Genomic DNA, 23,532 nt, shown 5'->3' on the forward strand with positions numbered 1-23,532 from the left:
GTTTCGTGTAACAAAAGCAGAGCTCTCCCTGTTGCCAGCACGTTATCACGGTGACTCTTTGGCAGCTTAATCCTGTTTTTTTCAACACAGTTGCAGGGCAAGGGGTGTGACATTTTAAAAGGGTTCAGCTACTGTTCGATTTTGCAGGAGCTGCAAGTGCGTGAGGATGGACTGGATTTACTGGGGGCTGGCGGTTGGCATCATCCCATCCCTGGGAGGGCTTGGGGTGGTGATGGCTGCAATGCCCATGATGGAGAAAAATAACACCTTTGGGACAGAGTTGGGAGACGCTGATGTTTGCATCATGTTGTGGGCCTGTCAGTGTATGTCCGGGAAAACCTTAATATTTGCTACCCAGGACAATGAAGCTCTTTTGTATCGCTGGGCTGCAAAACACTGTCAGATTAGCCCTTGGAGGAAGAAAAGCACAGTAGATGGTTGTGGTGGCTGGTGGTGCTGGCGGAGGTACTTTGCCAAGGTGTTTTATTTCTCGGGGGACCTTGCTTTGTACGAGTAAGAGCTTCAGCTTCCACATCCAAAACCGACTCCTTTGCTTCCAGGAAATTTTTACTTTACAGATGCCTTTCTGCTACGTCTTGCCTCAGACCCATCAAACTCATTTCACTTAGGCCAACTAAATGCCTCATATGGTCTCATTCACTACTAGCATGACTGGCACGTCAATCAGCAACCTAGAGGAGTTACACAACTGTGTCATCTGAGAGCAAAATTAGTTCAGCAAAGGGTGGTTGTTTTTAGGCTTGGTGGGGGAATTAAAATATTAGAAGAAACCAGCTTGAATTTTCAGGAGGAGGTTTCAGCAACACACAAAAAAGCCACAAAAATTGGTTTTTGGCAACTCAAAATGGGTTTGTTCAGCCCAAAAAGAATTGTTTTGGTAGGGTTTGGAGTGATCTAATGTGGGGGAGTGGGATTCTTTAAGTCAATTTTACATGAAATATGCCATTTCAATATAAAAATATTTGAATTTCAAATAAAAAAAAAAAAAAAGAAGAAAAAGCTGCCAGTATGCACAAAACAAAACATTTGATTTTGGAAATGAAAGACAAAGGTGAAGGCTTTTACGTAAAAATAATAAGTGTAATAATAATAATAATAATAATGCCGCCTCATTTTTTTTCTTACTTTAAGCTGTTTACCAAATTAAACTCAGAAGTGTTTCACTTTTCCTGGGCACTTGCCAACATATCATATCCACCAAATGTATTATCTAGTCCCTAATTTCCCTGTCCTGTTTGAGACCTTCCATCTTAAGATGATCATAGGGCAAGGGACACAAGTGCAATGCTGTCCCACAATTATGTGTGAAATGGTGGAGTCTGCCTGCCCCATGCATGTGGATTGAGAGATGGGCCTTTTTCCTTCTTAGCACCCACTGACCAGGAGATTTGAGGGCCTGAAGCCCCCAGGAAGTGTTGCAAGGTGGTCTACAAGATGTACCCTTGGGGTTCTTCTCTTCTCCATCACAGACCCAACACACGAGCTAATGTCTACTTCAAGCAGACAGCACAGGCAACATCTGACCGCTCCTACAGCCCAGGCTCCCCTCCAGGATTTAACAGAGGGTATTTTTTAGGTTTTATAATTTCTTCCATGGTTGTGAACATCTGAACAAACATCTGCTGGTGAGGCTGGTGAGGGGGGGAGCTGCAGAGAAGGCAGGAAGCCAGCTGTCAATAAATGGTTGGAGAATCCAAAACCATGTTGCTACAGGGAGAACAGTCAGTCTACAAAGTGTTTTATATTTCTGGTGCTGGCTGTTGCCAGAAGCCGTCTCAGTTCTCCAAAGCGGCTGTGTCATTCTCCTGTTGAGGGTCTGGAATTTCCCTTTGCACTCTGGAAAGTTGTGGCAACACATTCCCCATGCAAGAAAGGGAGCTATCAATTTATAGGCTACTACCAGAGTTGGAAAAGCACAGTGATTGAAAAGCGTACTGCTTCTTAAATCCCAGAAGGTATTCACAAGAAAGCAAGAAGCAAGGGGGTGTGAAACCCTGCCAGGGGTCTGCCACCCAGCACTCTGGCTCAGGCTGAAGAAGCAAAGCATCAGTGCCAAAGGTGAGGCTGCTTTGAGCGGCCACGTGCTTGGACAAGCTTCCCACAAAGTGCAAAGCTGAACCTGTGTCCTGTAGACTTATCAGGCTGTGGTTCGTCAGCCAGTGGGGATTCAGAGCACAATAGAATTGATGAGCAGATTTAGTCTGAGGTATTGACGTTCAGGATTGTGCTGTGTCTCTTTCCTTGGGGTAGGAGCTTCATGGGTTCCCCAAATCCGTTTCTCAATCTCTCCACAGTCCTTCACTCTCCCATCACCTTTAGTGCAATGCACCTACTTCAGCTCTCCCCTTCTCCAGCTCTGTCGCCACCTGGGAGCATCCCATGAGGTGACTCTGAGACCCAAACCAGTGCTTTCTAACCCCAAACCAGACACCGCTCCTTCACACAAGGCTTTTGCATCCACTTCTTGAGGGACCAGGAGAATTGAAAGCCACAACACGGCAGACCTCATCCAGACTTATTCCAAAATTAAGTAGGGACCTGGAAGCCATAAAGTCTGCTGAAGTTATAGTAGGAGCAGTGGTGACAAACTGCTGTAATTTTTCAGCTTTCAGGAAACCCAGATAAAAGAAAGATTCAAGGTGACCTTCTTTTGGTGAAAAAGAGTGCAGGTTGGAGAAAAAAGTGCTTGTGTATTTCCTTATGTAGCAGTATCCTCTGCATGACCTTGACAAAGACTTTGCCTGATTTTCCTGATCTTGGAATACATATCTTTTTAACGAAAGGCTTCACCAATTCAGCTGAAAATAATGGTTGATTTGTATTTTCACTTCACTTTCATTATCAGTACAGTGACTATCAAACAACAGTAAGGGATGGAGCTGTATGAGACTTGACCATGTGTCAAGGTTTGCCCATGGGCAGTGGAGGGGTTTATGTACACCGTAATTGCTCTGTGCAGAAAGTGATGGGAGAGGGGATGATGTGTATTAATAGGTTTAAAAAGGTCTTAGTGGAAAAAACCACATGCTTGTGAAATACAAATGTAACCACAACACAACGATACTGATCTTGATGGCCTTCTGGGCCTCTTTCCATCTGCTGCATTTCTGCCTCCTAAATCGGTCTCCCAAAAGCACAATAAAAAAAAAAAAAACCAACAACCTTCTCCTTCTCCAAAACTAGCCCTGCCATGGCTAAGTGAAAACCTTGCTGTTTGTATTAGGATTCCTCAGTGTACTATGAAACAAGAAGAATATTGTTTCTTTTCTGGAGGGGCTCCTTGCTTGCATTGTCTAAATGCTTTGCCCCAGATAACCTCTTGACTGCTGGTTAGCAACAGTTTTATTAATAGGTCTTATTTCAGACTTAGTTATGTCTGACTTATCATGCACAGAGTTATGTGCTTGATTGAGATACTATGTGTTTATAAAAAAATCCCCTGAGATACGAAGTTGTGAATGACGTTAACAGCGCCAATCCCTCCTGGTGTCTCTGGGACAAAACTTGCTTAATGCCGTAAGGACAGCAGCATTAGAGCTACAGCTGATGCCACTGCTGACCAGGGGATGATCCCCTAAAGCCAAGATTGCTAAAACAGCAGGAAAGCTGGCATAATGTTTCCTGTTTGTTATGGAAAGATTTTAATCCAGACTTCTGGTGTCTTCAAAGAACATGCAGCACAGTCCACACATCAGGGCAGGAGACAAGTGGAAAGAGATTAGCAATCAGCAGCTCTGTCTCTCACATGGATTTGTACCAAATACCACCACTGTGAGCCTTGGTGCTGTGGATGCTTGGCACTCGTAGGAATGTCCTTGCTTTAAAACCTCAGTTGCCAACAGAAAAAATGCCAGGGGAAACTCAATTCTTCTGAAGTGCCAGTATATTTACAACAAACAAACAAACAAACAAACAAACAAACCAACCAACCAACCAACCAACCCACCCCCAATGGAAATCATCCTAGTCTACTTCCAAGGAACTGGAGAATGTAATCCATATCTGGGAAAGCAAATTCACATTAAGCCTGGGAGTAGGTTTTGCAGCCTCCAGTTTTGGGCGATGAGGGTTGCTCTGCTAACTGAGCTCAGAGAAGTGCGGGGTGATACTGGCGTGCAGCGGTGTAAGTGCCTGGGGGCATCAGAGATACCACTGGGGGCTTCCACTCCTTTGGATGCCTGTTGCATAAGAGCAGCAGAAGCAGAGCTGCCTCAGAGCATGGATATGGGGTCACTGTTTGTGGGTGCAATGCATTGGGAGTCATTTGTCCACTGCTTGTCTTAGCCTGACCCCATTTTTACAGCCTGTCCTCTGGATCTGTCCTGCCTGGGATCCTTGGGGTAGTCCTCATGGACAGCTCAACCCTTGCTCTTAGTACACAGGGATGGCTTTGGTTTTGTGTGCTCCCTCTCTGAGGGAGAAGGGAAGTAAAACAAAACCCCAGCAGTCTTCAGTCTAAACATAGCCCAGGGTTCGTTCCATCCATCTTCAATGATACCTTGTGGCCGCGTAAATGATGACTCGCCTTTCCGTACAGCTCCATGGTGGTATGTGCTGAGAAGTGAGAAAATAGCAGCAGCCACCACCCACAGATCTCTGCAGCTTTCCTGAGAGGAAGCCGTGCTTGGGTGGTAGGTCTGCTCAAACAGTCTGCCACCGCCTTGCCAGCTGTCATGCATGGTCCTCCAGCTCTGGGCGGTGTTTTTATAGGGGCCATGATTAGAGGTGAGGCAGACTCAGCCCTTCGGCTCAAACCTTCCCTTTGATCCAGCCATGGGAATTTGCAGTCATCCTTTTTCGCTCTGGCACGGTTTCTCCTGATCTGCAATCTACCAAAGGGCTAGCTCAAGCTTTCTGGGTGGGACTCATCAGATCAGAAAAGGACATCTACACCTGTGCTCGTCGCCCACACTCTTTTTATTGTCATTGTAGAATTGATTGATCCACTCTGTGAAAAGGAGAGCATAACTCATCTTCTCCCCAAGTATAGACCTAAACCAAGTCAAATAACACCCTAGAAGTGCCTGTTCCCTTCTACTAGTATAAAGAAATGTGGGGACACTGACACATCTGGATGCCTACACCTAAATGTAGCTGAGATGAATTCTTCCCCAAGAGCACTCCATCACAGTGATTTAAATACGAGTTGCCAGCAGCTCTGGCCTTATTTCACCCATGCTGGCTATTAATGTCTGAATAAACTCAATATGCAATTAGCTCCAGTCAAATTCTCAAAGCTTGATATAATTAGACACACTGGGCATAAGGCTGCTGCTGACAATGCACCTGTATGAATGTGTTCCCCGATGGGTATTTATTTCTAATTAAACTAAGGTATGTGTATTTGGGATAGGACCCAATCTAGATGATTATAGTCTTCATGACAAAGATGTGTTTGGATCCCTTCATGTGTTAGGAAAGGGAAGAGCATTGCTATTCTTTTGGGGGCTCCTTTCTTGCATTCTTTAAATGCTTCCTTCCAGACAGCCTCCTGGCTGCCACTTCGGTAACTATTTCATTAATTGGATTTCATTCAAGGTAAATCATGACTGAGAATTGCAAGCAAGCTGAATGAGCTAGTTCAGATAAGGACTGAACAGGGCAGACACAAAAATAGTGGCCTGATTTTCAACAATTGCAGGATTAGTGTTGAGTCCTGCATTGCAAGTCCACCAGATGTTTTCTGGTTCTTCCTTCTCCTAAGCCAGGAGATGCTCAGAAACACTATGGTAGATAGGCAGGGCACTGGTAGGAAATACGAGTTTTGAGCTGTCTGTATCTGCCCTGTAAAGCCTCATTGTGTCCTATGAATGCTAGAGCTCCTTGTACTGCTCAGGGTATCTAGAGACGGAAAAGCATCTGGGAGCTGTCCACTGAGCCCTGGGTGGAATAAAGAGGTTGGTGGTGTCATGCTCTGCCATGTCACAGCCATCCTGGCTGGAGAGCTGGGGAGTTACAACAGCTCCACCCTTTAATAGTATGAAAATCCCTAGTAGATGAAGAAGGGATGTGTCACGTTGTGTTCCACCTTGAAACAAGGAAATAGGGAGTTTGCGTTTGAGGTTCTTACTATGCCTTTGTTCCACTTGGCTGCTTTGCTGCCAAGGAACAAAGCAATGAGAGGAACGAAGGAACTAAGCAGTGAGAGGTGGTCAGCTTCATAAGGAAAATCTGATTGAAAATGTGTAGGGTTGTACATATGTTGGGGAGGGGGGAAGGGTCGTATATGTCCACAGAGGAATGCTTCTAAGGGTGTGTATTCATGTATTGTTAGGTCTGTCCCAAGCGTATGCTTTGCATGTGTGCATTTGCATGTTTATGCATATCAAAATATGGTTTCTCTTTATTTATGCATTCATGGTAAGGGCAATCTGCCAGTCGTCCTGCACTGCAGGGATGTCCCCATCAGCAGAGACACTCACCCTGTTGGTTTTCTCTTAGAGGCAGGTGTAAATTCTGGTGTATATTCTCATTGCTGACCTGTCCCTGTTCATTCAGAAGCTTGGACCTCATGTCCCGACACTGTGTTTCCTTTTGCATTTGAGCTCAGCAGCAGCCTGTTGGCATCTTGGAGCATTTTTGAAGTCCAGAGCTGCAAGAGGACAGTGCTATGTAAAAATAGGGAGTGGGACAACCCTGAAACTTAGGAAACAGGAGGAAATATGAAGAGAAAACAAGAGACAAATGGCAGAGTCAGAGCAAGGTCCAGTGAGTTGTCCAATATAGTACAGCAATGATTATTAGAGGACGCTTTAGGAAAAGATACAAGAACTGGGCAAAACTTCCCTGAAACACTCTCCTAAAGCTCAAGCAAAGACTTCCTAAGCTAAGTATTTCTGTACATTTTGTACTGTACAGAAATGGATTTCTTTTCCAGGAAATGGTCCTGTGACCCTTTACACACATGTAGACTGTAAACATCCACAGCATCCCATCACCAGCTTTTCACAATTCAGCTGTAAGAGCAAAGAACCACTTCCTTCACTTTCCTTTGAGCCTGATTCATGCCAGCTTCACTGGATACCCCCTAGTTCTTCCACTGGAAAAGACTATGGATAATAGATTCCCATCTGTCTACAGATAAAACTCTTTCAGCAAAGTAGCCTGGGGTTTACCATGGTGCTACCCATAGTCATCTCTGGAGAGGGCATCAGTGGTGGGGAGTCACTTGGGATAGGGGAAAGAGATTACAGCAGGAACACCGGAGTGGCACAAGAATGAGCAAAGGGAATCTGCAGCCTTGTGGTGCAGGCAGAGGTCCTAAAGGTGGGGCTGGTGAATAGGGAGGTGGAGGAGGAAAGAAGAAGACTCTACTGGCTCTATAAAATTATTTTCTTGGATCTGTGAGTCGGTATTTTTCATGGACCTCACAAGCACCCAGAACCATAACACAGAAACTAACCCAGTGCTCTTCTTACTTGCTTCAGTTTTCTGTTTTTATCTGGCTCTTTATTCTTTGTCTCTTCTAGGTTGAATTCACCCCTGATCAGATTGAAGGTGAGGAAGATGTGTTTCTCTTCTGTGCACAGTAAATACCGTCACTGGGAGGCGCTGGCAAGTGCTGGGGTGGACATGGGTGTGGTATTGGAGCTCTCTTGAGAAGGGAGTTGAGTCTCATGCTTTAATTCATGGCTTTGCTCCTGCTTTCTCCCTCCTCCAAATCATCTGTTGAGCTTGTCAAGAGAAACGGAGGAAAGTCATGCACTATGCAGATTAGGTACTTATTTCATTAAAGAAAACATCAACTTCTCTGCCAATGAGGCAAAACCAAAAAAGAAAAAAACCACACACAGACAAAATCTCAGTCCAAATACATGCTCTTCCTTTAAGAAAACCCACTAACAAAGTATCAACCCTTTCAAGAGAAATTCTCACAACTCTGCTTTTGAGAACTTTTCCCTGTATTCAATCAGAATTTAATGTGTTACAGTTTTGTGACAGCTCTCCAGAAATGAGCAAATAATGATAGCGATGGCATTTTTTTCTTTCAAAGCAAAACATCAGCATTCGTTTCTGAAACCTTTGTCTCAGCCCAATAAACTGATACTGAAACCTCATGCATGAAGTCCTGGGAACACTACTACTGCAGCTGTCCCCTTTTCCCTCAACTACCAGCCTGCTTTTTACTTACAGGAATAACTGATAGATGGAGTCAAACATCTGGCAGAATTTTGCTTTGGTCTTTAAAAACTTGGCAGAACTTGGTATAGCCTATGAAAAATGGTATCAGAAAATGGGTTAATTAGAACAGATTAAAAAATAAATCCAGTCAGGCTGATTCAGAGAGATCAGATACAGAAGGAAGGATTTTCTGAACTGGAACCAAATGCCATAATGTCTTAGAGACTGAGGCTTTTCCACAGACTTCTAACATTACCTCGGGATTTTCAAGCACCCCCCTTAATGGTTTTAGTTTCTATTTTCTAACAAGAGGTCAAAAGTAACTCATGATTGGAGGCAACTGTTAATTTCTGGGAACCTGCCCCTTTTCTAGTCACAAAGTCATGGGACAACTGTAGGAGAGGTACAATTCTGAGCCACAAACCTTTGAACTATGTGAGTAGCACACAACAGCTGGATCTCATCAGTTAATGTTTTGGGGATTGGGTAGGACCCACCTTGTTTCTATGCTGTTTTCTCTCTCCTTGAGGAGACCCAGCTCTAGAGATTATATCAGAAAAGAAAAGATCTATTCAGAAAAAAATGGGATGCTTCTCTGGCCATCAGCCCAGTGGAATGGCTAGGAAACGGCAAATTTGGAGCAAGCCCAGGGCTGCCATAAAAGGTAGCAGGTCTGGAACAGATGTAGACCATCTCTGGAAACAGAAAGTTGCATCTTCTTTCTTTTCTTCTTTTCTTTTTACAGCTGCCTTCTGGTCTAGCTGTACTCACTGCATGCACAGAGGAAAGCTGGGAATCCAGGACTTGTGAAATAGGATGTCCTTGAAAAATCAAAGGGAAAGCCATGGGGCAGGAAGGAGATAACATCATCTCTGTGAGAAAAGCTATGAGACCTCCATGTCAGCTACAGCAGCATAACAGAGTTATACTGTGTGCTAGCACTGGGGAGAAACACTAAATCCACTCAAGGTTAATCCCACAGTTGGTTCATAGGTTCTGCCATGAGCTGCTGGAAGGAGCACCTAATGGCCTGAACATCACCTGGTGACTGATCACTGCTCATCAGTCTGCTCCTTTCCTCCTGGCCTCTTTTCCTCTTTTTTCTTTCAGTTCTTTTTTTTTCTTTTCTCTCCTTCATCTGACCTTTAGAAGGTTCTTAGATTCATAGGTGAGTAGGGAGGCAGATTGATAGTTGCTAGATAGATATTTACTCCTAGGTAGAGCTTAGACGCTTCAGATGTAGAGTTGCATCTACAGCATGGTCCACAGTTGTCCCTGGATTGTCCCTGGAATGTGCTGTCCTCTATACTAGTTTGCACATGCAAAACCTTACCAAGAAGTGTGCTGCCAGTTTAAGAAAGTGGACAATCAGTATTCTAGTGCTTGGGACTGTTTTATTTTGTGTTAAAAGCACAGGTTAGAAAGCAAGCACCACTTGCCATGATTTACAGCTGTTACACTGGCTGTTGGCATAACATGAGAGTTGGGACCCATAGGAGCTCTACATTGATACATCTTTTTGATTTGTTTTCTCCTTCCCATTCTCTTATCACTCTCTCAATCTTCCAAATTGCCAGCTCTCCCTTTCTTCTGGGTTTCAGTTGCACTTGTTTTGTTCTGGGTTCATTTTCAGCTCCGTGCTGCACTGTATATGTATTTTTTAAAAAATAGGCCTCTAATGTATAATAATCACCTCTTTCTCTCTCTCTCTGTTGACCAGATGAGGACCTAGGCGTCTCAGTGAGACTAGATGTTTCCCCATTTGTCAGGTGAAACTAGATCAATAGGAAGTCCATCCTATGTGTTAGATACTACTGTCTGTCAGCCATTGACCCCAACTGTTTTTCTGGCAGCTGATTCTGAGTTGAGGTGGTGGAGAAGAAACAGACAATGCAACATCTCAAGGTCTTTTCCAGCCCTATTTTCTAGGATACTCTGAACCCTCTTGCTAAGCAAGACTTTGCTGTGCCAGACTTACCTCCCTGCAAGGATTCAGTGTTATGTTAGCCTCCAAAATGTTGGTCTCAGAAGGAGAAGAATGGTCTGTAGGTGAAGCCATGGGTAACACACCCACCTTTGCATGTACTCCTGACTCAACTGCGAGTGACATTCATTGGTTGTGGCAATGTGTATTTAGGAAACTGGATTCCTGGCCTCTTCAGCCCCCTAAACTGCTGAAAAGAGAAGAATATGAGCTATTCAAGATGAGAAGATAGGTAGCAATTAGGCATATGAAAATATACACTGCTCCTGCCAGTGGTTTAATGGCTAGCAGGAGGACAAAGGAGACCATAGCCATGCTGGTTTCATTGCTTTGATGGAAACTTGCATTAAGCCAGCAAATGCAAATGCAAATGCAAAAAAAAAAAAAAGGCTGCTTCTGTATATTGATAAAATGGGCTTTCCAAACCCACAGGCCAACGGTCTGGTGAGAGGTAGTTACATCTGATTTTAAATTAAAAAAAAAAAAAAAAAAGGAAGAGAGAAATGTGAGCTGTCAGTGACTGTGATGAATTGTGAGCCTTTAGGAGGTGGTGCGAAGGGTGCTGAGGAAATTGGTCTCAGGGAGCAGGTAAGCGGCAGGCGGATGAGTAACTCAGGGAGGTAGGTGTATTTCTCATCCACCCCAGCTGCTGAGACCCCCAGGAAAGGACAGAGCTGGGAGTGGGTCTCTGGCCCCCGTCTTCCACTGTCAGCAAGGAGCCCAAGAAAAGCCACCATTGCCCTCTGCTGGAGTGAGGGCTGCCAATGGGACCTGGGCTCCGGCTGGTGACAGAGGAGGCAAAGATCCAGGAGGGAGAGGCAGGGAGAGAAAGGCAGAGAGAGCAAAGAGGAGAATGCAAAGAAAAAAACAAAAAGAGTGTTAATGAGTCCAAAATGAGAAAATGCATCATTGTTTGAAAGTGTGGGATGAGGAAGGAAATGAGTAAGATACGAGTGGAATGATAAAAATGAAAAGGGAGGGAGAAAGGAGGAGGGGCAAACCCAGCAACACTGGAAGAAGGAAGGAGAGAGGGAAATAAGCAAAGGAGAAGAAAGAGAAAAAAAGGGAGGGGCAATAAGGAGGAGGAGAGGGAATTGAGAAGGGAAAGATGGAGAAAGTCTGACATGCAGAGTGCATGGCTGATTGGTTGAATGAGTCAGGATCTAGGGAAAAAAAGATAGCCTTACTGTGTTTGGAGAGCAGGAGGGAAACATATACAGAAGGGTAACAGCAGGGCAAGGGGCAGATTCAGGCTTCACAGCTTTAAAGCCAAAGGGATATTTGTGATTACTTGCAGACCGTGCACTATGCAGTGTGTTCGTTAAAGAATTACAGCCTACTACTGCTGCTTGTGCCTTGAGATGCTCCTCTGTCCCTGCAATGTGTCTGCAACTCCAATAGAGAGAGGCAAGCCTGAGTAACTAGCGTGCCTGGGGAAGTCTCCCCTGGGATCCTGCACTGACCCCATTATTTAATGGTAGAACAGGGACCCTCTCCCATGGGAATGCTCATGTCAAGGTATTGGAGGGACTCCCTCTTCGGCCAGAAGTAAAGAGAAGACCTGAGGATATGTTCACAATAGTGTTGCGGAGGGGAGCTGGCTGGCTTGCAAGGAGAAGGGCTCTGCATGGGCACAAAGGGGAAAGCAGGCAGATGTGAAACCACTGCAGGGAATGATTGCATCTCCACACATGAGATCTGGCCTGACATCAACAGCTGATGGCATATCAAACCTGACTTCTCCAGATGCGATTGGTTTGGGTGCTAGAAAAAAGCAAAATCAGAGGATTCTTCTAGATCTGCTCCTTGACACTGTTAAATACAACAACTGATAAATTATAAGGTTTGCCACATACCTTCACCCTCCCCCACCAATAGACTGCTTGTTGTGTGATTATTCCAGCAGGTTATGATGGCATATCTTGTTACCTGCTAACAGAGATGGTCCTTTATCTCAGTGGGCTGTGCCACTGCTCTCTAAGTGTATAATGCTGAATACAATATCCAGTTAACTAATCAGCAGAACTGCTATTGAATTCTGTGCCATCCTGAGTGCTCCTGATGAGCTGGAAAGCTCTCAAGGCCAATCATTTCTATAAGGTCTTCTGCACTTCCCCATGTTAGCTGTGACGGAAATACCACGAGAAGAGCATTTGACCTCTCCGATTCCATTCCCTGATTGAATCGGAAAATGCAGGGGAGGAGGAACACAAACATTGCAGATAGCAGCAACAACAAAGCTCATCAGATTGTTCCCAAGCTGCAAAATAAAAGGGTCAGACAGAGTTAGCTAGGGGGAAGGTCTAGGCTTGCTTTGACTTTATCTGAGGGAGGATGACATCCATTTCTTTTTATCTTTTTGTCTTCCAGAATTTAAGGAAGCGTTCTCACTCTTTGACCGGACTCCTAAATCTGAGATGAAAATCACATACGCACAATGCGGAGATGTCTTGAGAGCTTTGGGGCAGAATCCCACCCAGGCTGAGGTCATGAAAGTACTTGGCAGACCTAAACCTGAAGGTTGGTGTCCTCCTCTGTGTTTCTTTTGAAAAAGATCACTCCAAGAATTATTCACGAAGCCAATGAGTTGTCCATTTTCTGATGGAAAGATTAATTGTGAAACAACAAAGCCTCTGCAAATCACTAGCAGAAAAGTAAATGAGGAAAAAAATGATCTTGCAGTCAATATAATTGTCTCAAATTTAGGAGAATGAATTAATTTAATGGCTCTGTGCTTCTCTGTCCTTTCCTTCCTCTGAGGTGGAACTGACAATTAGGCCCTCATTAACAACTATGATATGTCAGGATATGGCAATGACATAGTGGCAGGTGGGACAAGGAGTCATGTGGGACCATAATGCCCTAAGATGCTCTTGAAAGGCAAAGAATCAGGAAAATGGGATACACAGCCCTGGTCCTGCCTATTTGCTCTGAAGCTCCTCTACTAGCATGATTTTAAACATCTCCTATTATAAGACTGTAAAGCAAAGCTGATTTCCTATTAGGAATGAGCTTCTCTTACTGTCTTCTGCTAGCTTCATGCTTTTATGGTGCATGAAACTGTATTTTCTTTCCTTGATGTTTGCATATGTCAGATACTAGGGCATATCTATCTATCTATTAAAAACTCATGGTCTGTCTTTGTCAGACCTCTTTCCTACTCTATCCATTCTTTCATCTGTACTTATGATATTTCTATGCTCTTTTCTCCCCTTTAGCTGGCATTTATTGCCACAGTTCTTCTACCCTCACCACCTACCCATGGTGGATGCCCCATGATTAGCCCTCAACTCTCCCAGAATCCACCAAAACTTTCATTTCCATCTGTGTCTTTGTAGACATGAACTCCAAGATGATTGACTTTGAGACCTTCCTGCCCATGCTCCAGCATATTTCCAAGACGAAAGACACAGGCACCTACGAGGACTTTGTGGAGGGTCTGCGCGTGTTCGATAAGGAGGGAAATGGAACAGTGATGGGGGCTGAACTCCGCCACGTTTTGGCTACGCTGGGTAAGGTGAACCTTTCCTTATTCAGTTTCATCACTGAGGTCTTTCCCATACAACTTGTATCATTCCAGGTAACCTTTATGGAGAAAATGACCGAGCAAGACTTCAGCCATCATTGTCCTCAGTTATAAAGACCAAAAAAAGTTCTTTAATAATGAAGCTAAAAATCACTGGCCTACAGCTCAAATATTTGTCTTTCCTTCCTCCTTCCTTCCTTCCTTCCTTCCTTGTTCTAGTGTTTTATTTCTCCAATAAATATTATATTTCTATCACCATAAAATTATCCAGACATTGGAAACCCCATCTATTCCTTCAATATTTGTCTCCATTTTTCTGCACCTTCAAGAAAAGTTTTAAGATGAAGCACTTTTTTATCAGTCATATGTTTAACAGAAGTGCCTCTGAAATGGAAAGCTCCTGTTTTTAAAGAAGGGATCAATATTTCTCCATCCTCTCAAATTTTGGCTTCAGAAGCTCAGTTTTTCACAGAGAATGATGACAACAGAATGAGTGCAGGACAGAAAATTTGCCTGTAACTTCATGGCAGGTTTCCAATTTGGATTAGAAGGCACTGACATGTTGTCTTCTGAATCCAGTAAGCCTTTCTCAAGATCAGCTTTTTCTACCAGTGTTTGTCCACTATTTTAAAAAAGGATGAGCCTTTACAAAAGAGATTTTGTAATTTGAGAGATTTGATTTAGACCACAAGATTTGATTTAGACCAAAGGATTCCAATGATGGGTTTTGACCTGGGATATCAATTTAAAAAGCTAAATATTTTATGTCCAGGGGTTTTCATTCAATGACACATCCATGTCTATTAATGACACAGGGAATAAGAAAATAAAGTAATGCTATTTTCCTTTTTATCACTGGTGCTGTCGGATCGGTTTGGGGACCAAATTCAGTGATGACAAAAAAACCTCCACAGGGTCAGGATTGTTGCCCAAGTAATCTTACCTGGGACAAAGAAACCACCCTCTGCAGTTTTGTGAGTTTCACAGACCTACAAGAAATAATTTTGTACTTACCCTTCTATTTCCAGTAACCCAGAACCATGTGGCAATGTCTGATTTTCAAGTACTGATAGGAAGCATTTCAATCTTAAGAATTAACAGTTTTGTTTAGACTGGCATCTCTAAATGCTGGTCAAATCCTAGGCACAGCCAAATACTCTGTAAATTAGCATGCTTTTCTGTTCAATTTTGAAAAAATCAGTTGAATTTTCACAGGTTCATATAAGCTGAAGACTTGTTCCTGTGTGCTGGAACTCAGTGATGGAAAAGTGGAACAACATGTGTAGCAGGGCACACCCAATGCATTTTATTTTATTTGCATTTCTATGATTTCAGGTGGCCAAGAAGGCCAACGGCATCCTGGCTTGTATCAAAAGTAGTGTGGCCAGCAAAACTAGGGAAGTGATTGTCCCCCTGTGACAATCACTGGTGAGGCCGCCCCTCGAATGCTGTGTTCAGTTTTGGGCCCCTCACTCCAAGAAGGACATTGAGGTGCTGGAGCATGTCCAGAGAAGGACGACGAAGCTGGTGAGGGGTCTGGAGCACAAGTCTGATGAGGAGCAGCTGAGGGAACTGGGGTTGTTCAGTTTGGAGAAGAGGAGGCTGAGAGGAGACCTCATCGCTCTCTGCAACTCCCTGAAAGGGGGTTGTGGTGAGGTGGGTGTTGGTCTCTTCTCCCAAGTGACAAGTGATAGGACAAGAGGAAATGGCCTCGAGTTGCACCAGGGGAGGTTTAGGCTGGATATTAGGAAAAATTTCTTCACCGAAAGGATTGTCAAGCACTGGAACAGGCTGCCCAGGGAAGCCGTTGAGTCACCATCCCTGGTGGTATTTAAAAGCCGTGTAGATGTGGTGCTTAGGGACATGGTTTAGTGGTGGACTTTGCAGTGTTAGGTTTATGGTTGCACATGATGATCTTAAAGGTCTTTTCCAACCTAAATGATTCTATGATTCCATGATTCTGTGAAATCCCCCTCAAATTTCTCCCTTACATTTCTGGAGCTCATTTGATCTCACCCTAAATCAGTGCCTAATATCAGAATAAGGGCATGAATTGGGTTGGTCTGTGCTTAACCAGAATGAAGCCTTACAAGCAAATAGGCACCTAATATTTAGGTGATCCTGATCCAAAACAGAGATCCTAAGTTTGATCTTGGAATCTTCCTGAACCTCAAACTCAGAGGCAGTCTAGGTGGTGACTCTCCTAAGTGTTTACTTAGTGAGGACTCCGTTACAAACTGACTAAAACCTTCAAGATTTGGCACTTAGAGACAGCTTATTCTTAGAAGAATGAGTATATAAACATAATATCATGTGGGTTTCCATATTTATTCTGTCTTTCTGGTTTCCAGATCAAGTTTTCTTAGTTTGCAAGTTCAAAAGTAGCTTTCCTAGCAGTCAGCACCACAAATTATTCTGAAGAGAAAATCTCCCCCTCTTCTCTCTCACTCTCTTTTTTCTTCTTGGATTTTTTGAATTGTGCTTTGTAAATTCTTAAAAAAGGGTTCAGGTACTAAACAGGCATTTTGTTTTCCACCCAGGTGAGAGGTTGACTGAAGAGGAAGTTGATAAGCTAATGGCTGGTCAGGAAGATGCCAATGGCTGTATCAACTATGAAGGTAGGTACGATCACTCCGGTCCGAACAGTGGTCATGTGCTTGAAGGTTTTGTTGCAATTATCCTGACAAAGTTCAAACCTGTGGAAGATCTGACTCCAAAAGATCAGGATGTGTGCTTTTCCAAATTTTAGACCAATTCAGATTCTATAATTCACTTGATCTACCCTATCTGTTGAAGCTTACTGGTATTTTCCATAGCTGAATGGCTGTGGCCCTTTCAGGTGGTGGGGCTGTATATTCTTATTTTGCTTGCCTTTTTTTTAAAAAAAAAATTGTATTATTTTTTCTACCTGCTCCCAAAGTTCGTTGTCCTCTCAAAAAGGGATACACAACCCTTTTGAGACTTCCTTACAGAAAATCACTAAGTTTTTCTTCAAAAACTCAGCAAAAGATATTATCCTTAGCATCCTCTTTGGTGTCCTAAGAATCCTACAAGACCTTCCAAAGACCTTCCATTTTCTTTCATTGATATTGTAGAAAGCCAGAATAAAAGGATTTGGTCATCAGTAAGTGGACCATGGTTCTCTCCTGCATCTTGCAAGCCTACATGCTTCAGGCTGTTCAATAAAACCACAATATTCTAATAGGGATCATGAACACATGTTATCGTATGCAGCTGAGTCCTTCTTAAGGTTAACTGGTGACTGATGATTGTATCACCTTGGTGATTTAGCTGGTCTGTCATATTCATTGAGCCTTTTATGAATATTTGAGTTGGTGGTCTCCTTCTACTTACAAATGCTATACCAGTGATTTGAGCTCAGGGAAACATTTTATTGGTAGAAATCTGTGGATTTAGCCTACCCAAATGACTCATGAACTTATGCTGAATTCAGAGAAATTCATAGCATAGGGGGATTATTGGGAAGGAAAAAAAAATTCCTTACTGCAAAATGTATTTTTACTTTTCTTTTTGAATTTCAAAATTATATATAATGAATGCTTTTTTAAACAGAGAAAAATAATCCCCAAAACTTCTTGAAACAAAAGCTTAATTTGACTTTGAAATACCTTGGTTTTTTCTAAACCTGAGTTAACTGGAGAGATAAGGTCACAATACCTGACTTGGTGACCTGCTGTGGATTCTGGGGGTTAAATCAAGGCATCTTCAGTGGCCCCTGACTTAGTACAAACATGCTGAAGTCTTGAAAGCCTTGCAAGATGAGGACCCTGAGTTTCTCATGGCTGTATGTTTTGGAAAGCCCGTTCCATATGGCAACCAGGAGTAAGGGATTACGCAAGCTATGGATTAACTGATGTATGTGTTCATTTCCACTGGCTACCTAGACTGCTGGCTACGCTGCACTGTGTATATATAATCTCAAGGATTTACAAAGCATTTAGCACCTGGTATCTGGAGTCTTATTTACAAAGTGGTGTGGTCTTCATTGAATCAGAGGAAGCAAGAAGAGTCAATTTAAATAACAACCAAGCTGAGATACCCAGGACATTACCAAGCTCAGTGAAAGGAAATTGATAAATGACCCTTCTCTTTCTCTTGTTTCCAGCTTTTGTGAAACATATCATGGCTAACTGAATGCCAGGTGAGTCTCTTCTTGCATATCCTATTATTTTGTTTTTGGCATCTGAGATAGGCTTGGAGAATATATAAGTGGCTAATAAAAGAGAGAGAATATTCTTAGCATGCTGTACAAGGAAGTAGGACAAGAATGAGTAAAATGTTATCTTCATCCTATCAAGTGCACAGAAAATCAGTAACCTTTCTGCAGTTATCTGGTAAATCTGGACACCTTTGTTTTAGAAGTCCAACATAATATATCCTAAAAGGATTTGGTTTCCAAAGAGCAAGTGCTCATCCCTTTATGATTGACTGGAAACTTCAAAGGATGTGTATTTTTCATGTCCACTTACAAGTCCCTGCTCCTAGACTTCTCCTAAAAAGGCAAGGAGATAGAACTGAGGTGACTAGAGAAAGAGTGGGTGAAAAATACAAGGACAAGTAGATAAGGAGGAGTAATGCATGCTTATGTCGCTGAACCTACACTAGGAGGATAATTATTGGCCTTCCATAAATCTGGCTTCCAACATCTCCTGGCAAATGAGTTGGCTTTCCAGGAAAAGACATGAGCTTTGTCCAGCACATCTTCTGGCTCTATTCAGTAGTGTTCTCCAAACCACAGTACCATTAACGATATCTCTGTCTCATCATTGCAAATGAGCTGAACTTTATTTCCAGTATTTCCTGGTCATCATTTATTTTTGTATTCCTGGAAAAGGTGCCCGCTGTTTTCAACTGGCATTCACCATTATTTATGTCTGTTCAGCTCTTGGGGAAGGTCTGACCTGAGAGTTAACCAACTCCATCTATTCTGCAAAGTTTCTGATAAACTGGGAAAAGCAGTGGCTTCTTTCAGATTTGTTCTGCTTGTTTCAGGTTTTGATTGTTTGGGGTTTTGGTTTTTTTTTCTGCTTTGGTTTATTTTTCTACTCTGTCCTGACCAGGCCTGGCTTTGTTTTGCTTTTGGAGCTGATATTATCCCAGCCCACCGATGGTCTGTTGTGTGGTGACTTTTGATTATGTTCACTGACACCCCGGGGAGGGGGTTAAGTACGAGTCACATCCAGGTTTTTGGGACTTTCGTTCCAAGACATAATTGAACAAAATGTAAACTGGCTAAAAAATACGAGTGGGTTTCTTTTCTAATTATGGTCCAGTTTTCTTTCTTAAAGGCATTTATCTTCTCTGAACATGCACTCAGTTTTCCAAAACTGGCTCCCAGTTTTCTGTTCCAAAGATCTGGACTGGCCTACAGCCATAGTGGGTAACCCCACAGCTAGCATGATCCTTACTTGTTGTTTAGAGATGTTTTCAATCCTTAATCCTATCCTAAACCCACTGCCATGGGAAATTCCCATTCCGATGCCAAAAGTCTTTCTAGTCACCTAAAGCAACGTCAGCAACCCAAGAAGAAGTGAGCAGTGGTAAGCTGGAAAGCTGGCCCAAGGCTGGGAGCTGCAGCACAGGGGCCAGCAAGAGTGTCTTCATTTATGATGGGTTTGGAAAGGGAGCTGAGAGCTCCTGACTCCCAGAGAGCCAATGTGCCACTGATTTGCCAATTAGCCATGATGGGCATCATTCAGGAGTGGCATCTTCCACTCCCTGCTGTGTTGCTGTTGGCACGTTTAGGGAAAGACAAATGCAGTCTTTACCCTTGAAAGGGTGATGGCCCTTTGCCATAGAGCATACAACAAACAAATCCCAAAACACTGGATTTGAACTCAGTGGGAATCTGGATCTGAGTCCAAAAATAAAGTAGTGGCTCGTGTTTCTTGGCCATTCCCATATGCTGGAGGAAAGCTAGAGCTGTATCCCAATATAAGAACTGAACTGTGTCATTCCTTTTCTCTTTCTTTATTTTCTGAGCATGGTTGTTATGACTATTCTGTATTGTCTTTTCTTATATACAGCATCTCCACTGGCTTGTTCCCAGGTGCTACGTACTATTTATAACAGAGTAATCAATTACATCTTCAACTAGTGACTCTTCCACTGTTTTTTTCAGCCCCCCCAGGTCAAGTGTTCCTCAGGATTATAGCCATCTAGTCTTCCTTCACAGTAGACATTGCTGTAGAAAACACTCCCAGATTGGCTACACATCTACTTCTTACACAATTCGGCAGGAAAAACGTGGGCAGCAGAACACATTAAGCTTTCTCACATAGCTAGAAAACACTATACCAGACTTATGGTCCAATGACCACTGCAGTGTGGAGTGGGGCTGTGGGATATGTGCAGTGGACTACATGGACCCCCTGTGAAGGCAATACACGCAACTCTCCTCCTACCATGTGACTGAATGCGTGAAGAGCAGAGTCAACCTTATCTCATGGCCTATCTCTTGGCTGCATACCCATTTAGGGGAGCTGATCAAACAGCCCAAAATGCTGGGAAAGAACATCTTTGGGACCAAACTGGATGTTGTCAGAGTTGTTCAGATACCTACTTCTCTAACATAATCATTGTGTTACAAAACCATGCTATTTAACTTTAAATATATAAGCTCAAATAGTACAGCAGTACAGCTGGAGGGACAGTCCATAGTGTGTACTCAGTTCGGTGTCCCACATGTAGCTTCATGATGTTGTTTGAGATGCTCCAGGTGTCTCATATATCCATGGCCTCACCGATGGGATGCAGAGCCCATGGCAGACTAGAGCTTTCCGGCAGCTGGCAGCCAGGCAGGGTACTCCAGGACATCTCAAGTGGCTCTAGGTGCTGAGGGTGGGGAAGTGGATTGAGCCCTGTGGCTTGAACTCCTGTGACTGTAGGAGAAATCCTAGAATATGCCATCAGTATTTGACTGGCTGACAGAGTCTTCCTCGGCTCCCATCACATTAAAATGCCTACAAGTAGGTGTCTACATGAAAGCAGGGTATCTCTGTTTCCAGACCTAAAAAAAGTCCAGTTAGGTGGAGAATGCAGCATTATTCACCTCATCTGAAGAAGGGACATAGATGCAGTGAGTCCAGCTGCTAATGTTGAGAAGGACAAATCTCCCACGAACACTATGTCATAGTTGCCATCTGTACGGGAATGTTCTGAATGCTTTGGGTCTTTCAAATTGCCTCAGATGCTTACAGTTCAGGAACTGAATCCTGCCTGAAATCTAGGTGTTAGCTAAGAGAAATACCTGTGCTCAAATGTTGCCGATGGGAAACTGCCTACAGATAATAGAGGGATAACAGAAGTGGGAGAAACTGTCTAGTGGTTCAGGAACTGGATATATTGCCTCTCCATATCACTGCTTCCCATGTTTTGTCCATCATTTACATGTTGAGTGTAAGATTGCAGGGCTAGGACTAACTAAGGGTATTTTGTCCTGTTATGCGATTGCTCTCTGATGTCAGTTGGCATCTTTGTAGTGCAGAGACACTCAGCTGCAGACCTTGCTGCCAATAAGCTGAGTACAGATGCATAAGGATGACTGAGGCTGATTCCTGGTGGTGTTGTTTGTTTCTTCTTTCTTCCTCTAATGCTTAAAAATAACTTTATTTTTAGGACAAGATAGGCGCCGAGAACCCCAGATGCTGGCCTTGGATTTCGATGTAATGGAATGTCTTCTCATTTTTCAGCCCAGATTCCCATTACAGAGCTACAAAATGTGCTGTCCCTAAAGTTATTTAGATGAATGTTTTTTTGTTTGTTCTGTCTTGTTTCTTCATGGGAAGAGAGTGGCCTCTGTGGAGATTCAATACACTCAGGAAACTGAAGAAACTGGAATCTGAACTATGAATACCTGGGCATTGTCATTTTTTCCTGATACAGAATATAAACAGCAATACAAAATTGTTAAGGAAGAAGGGAAAAAAGGGGAGTAATTTTTTTCACGGCTAAATCAATCAAAAAATGTATTTGTCATTTAGCCGTATCCTTCCCTCCCCTCTTCCTTCCAAAACAACTGGACCTTTCTCTTTGTGTTTATTGCATTTGTTAAAAAAATAGCTGTAAGAGGGTAAGGGAGAAAAGAAACTAAACCAGTCGTATAAATCTCATGTATACAAGGAATACTCTTAATCTTTAGAGAAAAATAGTAAAAGTAGAATGCCCAGCAATCAGCATGGCATTTGTTGAATATTGTTCACATTTTTCTCAGCTTTGGAAGATACCACCTTTAACATAGAAGACATAAAGGAAAAAAACAAAGTAAACCAGAAATGTATAAAATGTTTGCTAAAATGCATCCCTTCTCCACAAGGACTCCTTCCCATTCCAACAGTCTGACCTATGAAGCAAGTAAAATGTCTTTCCCAGTGCAAACTGGAGATTGTTCTCATATACATATCTTGGTCCTGTAGCTTTTCAGAGTAAAACTTGGGATTCTTTGTCACCTAGTTTCATCATTATTTCTGTGTCTGTGTGAGGGAAGGGGAAATGGGAAATAAACGCTGTTGGGAACAACCTCTGTAGAGGCAAAGGAAAGCTGAGAGGCGTGAAAAAGCACATGGATTAAGTTGGCTCATTTTCTGGGGAATAATAATTTAAAAAGTAGAAAAAAAATAAAAGCTATATCTTTGGGGGTGGGAAAAGACGCAGCTGGAGGCTGGTACAGTTTGTTAGGAAATACAAAAAAAATCTAAATATGTGACACTCCATTTAAGCAAGAGGTATTGTTAAAACAGACAACTTGGAAACTTAGTGGAGGGAAGATAATCAGTGGAATATTGTAATACCAGGATGCAAACTGCATAGCAATGACTGAATAGGTCATCCCTGCAGAGAAGAATTGCTACAAACAAGAGAACACAAACAATCAAATTACATGAATATATGAGCTGTAACAAAATGTACCATTGAAATAGCCATAATAGAAAATCAGCAGTCAGAGAGCTAAATGTAGTACCAAGCTAATGGCAATAACAGTAAAATGCTAAAAGAAATTCAAAAGGCTAGTGCAGAGGGAGGAGTAGAAAGATGCTAGTAATGAAAGGAATGTCTTATATCCAGCCTGGGTTAACTGTACACAAAGGTGCAAGTAAGAGGCAAAAAAAGATTGTCACCATGAATAGTGACAATTCATGGTGAAGAAACCATGAATTTCTTCATGGTTTTGAACAAACCACCTCTGAAGCATCAGTCCTGAACAGAGCCATGTGTTGAACAGGCCATTGATAAGGCCATGAGATTAGCAACTAGGTCTGCTCTAGTGTGCCAGAGACGGACACCAGATATAGTCACGACCAGTGGTCCACCTCCTCCTCAAGGCTCCCTTTGAGAGCATCCGCTTCTATTCTCAGCATTGGCTCCTGTGATTTTCTAGGGCCTAGTTTGTCTCAGGGTAAACACCATTTCATAGGCATCTTGCCTTCATCATCCTGTAAACACATATTTAGAACCTAATGATAGCTTAATATCGTTTTGTATCAAAGGTGTCCAGTAGTTGGAAAATGCAGTTCTTTCGCCCTTTCCTGCTTATGCAGGGAATAATTTGGGAATGTCTCCTGTCTTCCATGATACTGTTACAAGGGTATCTCTAGTTTAAAGACCTCTTGAGGTCTAAGACTCAAAACTCATCTCTAAATTGAGCTACTGCCATGACACAATGAGTCCTACATGGCCTACTCTAGGACCAAACCTGTCAAAATTTCCATCAAAATCAAACCTTGGTTGTTTATTCTGACTTCTTTTCAGAAACATTTAGTTACCACATCAAGTGCAGCTTAGGTGGAGGAGAAATCCTAATCTCTCCAGTGGGCCATCAGCTGCTTTCTTCCTCTGGGGCTAAACATAAAGCCACCGCCCT

The 23,532-nt window shown here is 42.9% G+C and overlaps 1 protein-coding gene across 1 annotated transcript in view; it reads left to right on the forward strand.

Moving 5' to 3' along the window:
• The window catches only part of MYL3 (myosin light chain 3), a 37,477-nt gene extending 15,358 nt beyond the window's left edge, over positions 1-22,119 (forward strand). Inside the window, exons 2-7 of the mRNA XM_009807629.2 lie at positions 7,491-7,518; positions 12,497-12,646; positions 13,465-13,638; positions 16,193-16,270; positions 17,779-17,814; positions 21,291-22,119. Coding sequence (XP_009805931.1) covers positions 7,491-7,518; positions 12,497-12,646; positions 13,465-13,638; positions 16,193-16,270; positions 17,779-17,807 — 459 coding nt within the window. The 3' untranslated portion in view covers positions 17,808-17,814; positions 21,291-22,119. The remainder of the gene's footprint in view (positions 1-7,490; positions 7,519-12,496; positions 12,647-13,464; positions 13,639-16,192; positions 16,271-17,778; positions 17,815-21,290) is intronic.
• Positions 22,120-23,532: the final 1,413 nt, after the last annotated feature.

The sequence above is a fragment of the Gavia stellata genome, chromosome 6 (genome assembly GCF_030936135.1).
Source record: "Gavia stellata isolate bGavSte3 chromosome 6, bGavSte3.hap2, whole genome shotgun sequence".
Lineage (NCBI taxonomy): Eukaryota > Metazoa > Chordata > Aves > Gaviiformes > Gaviidae > Gavia > Gavia stellata.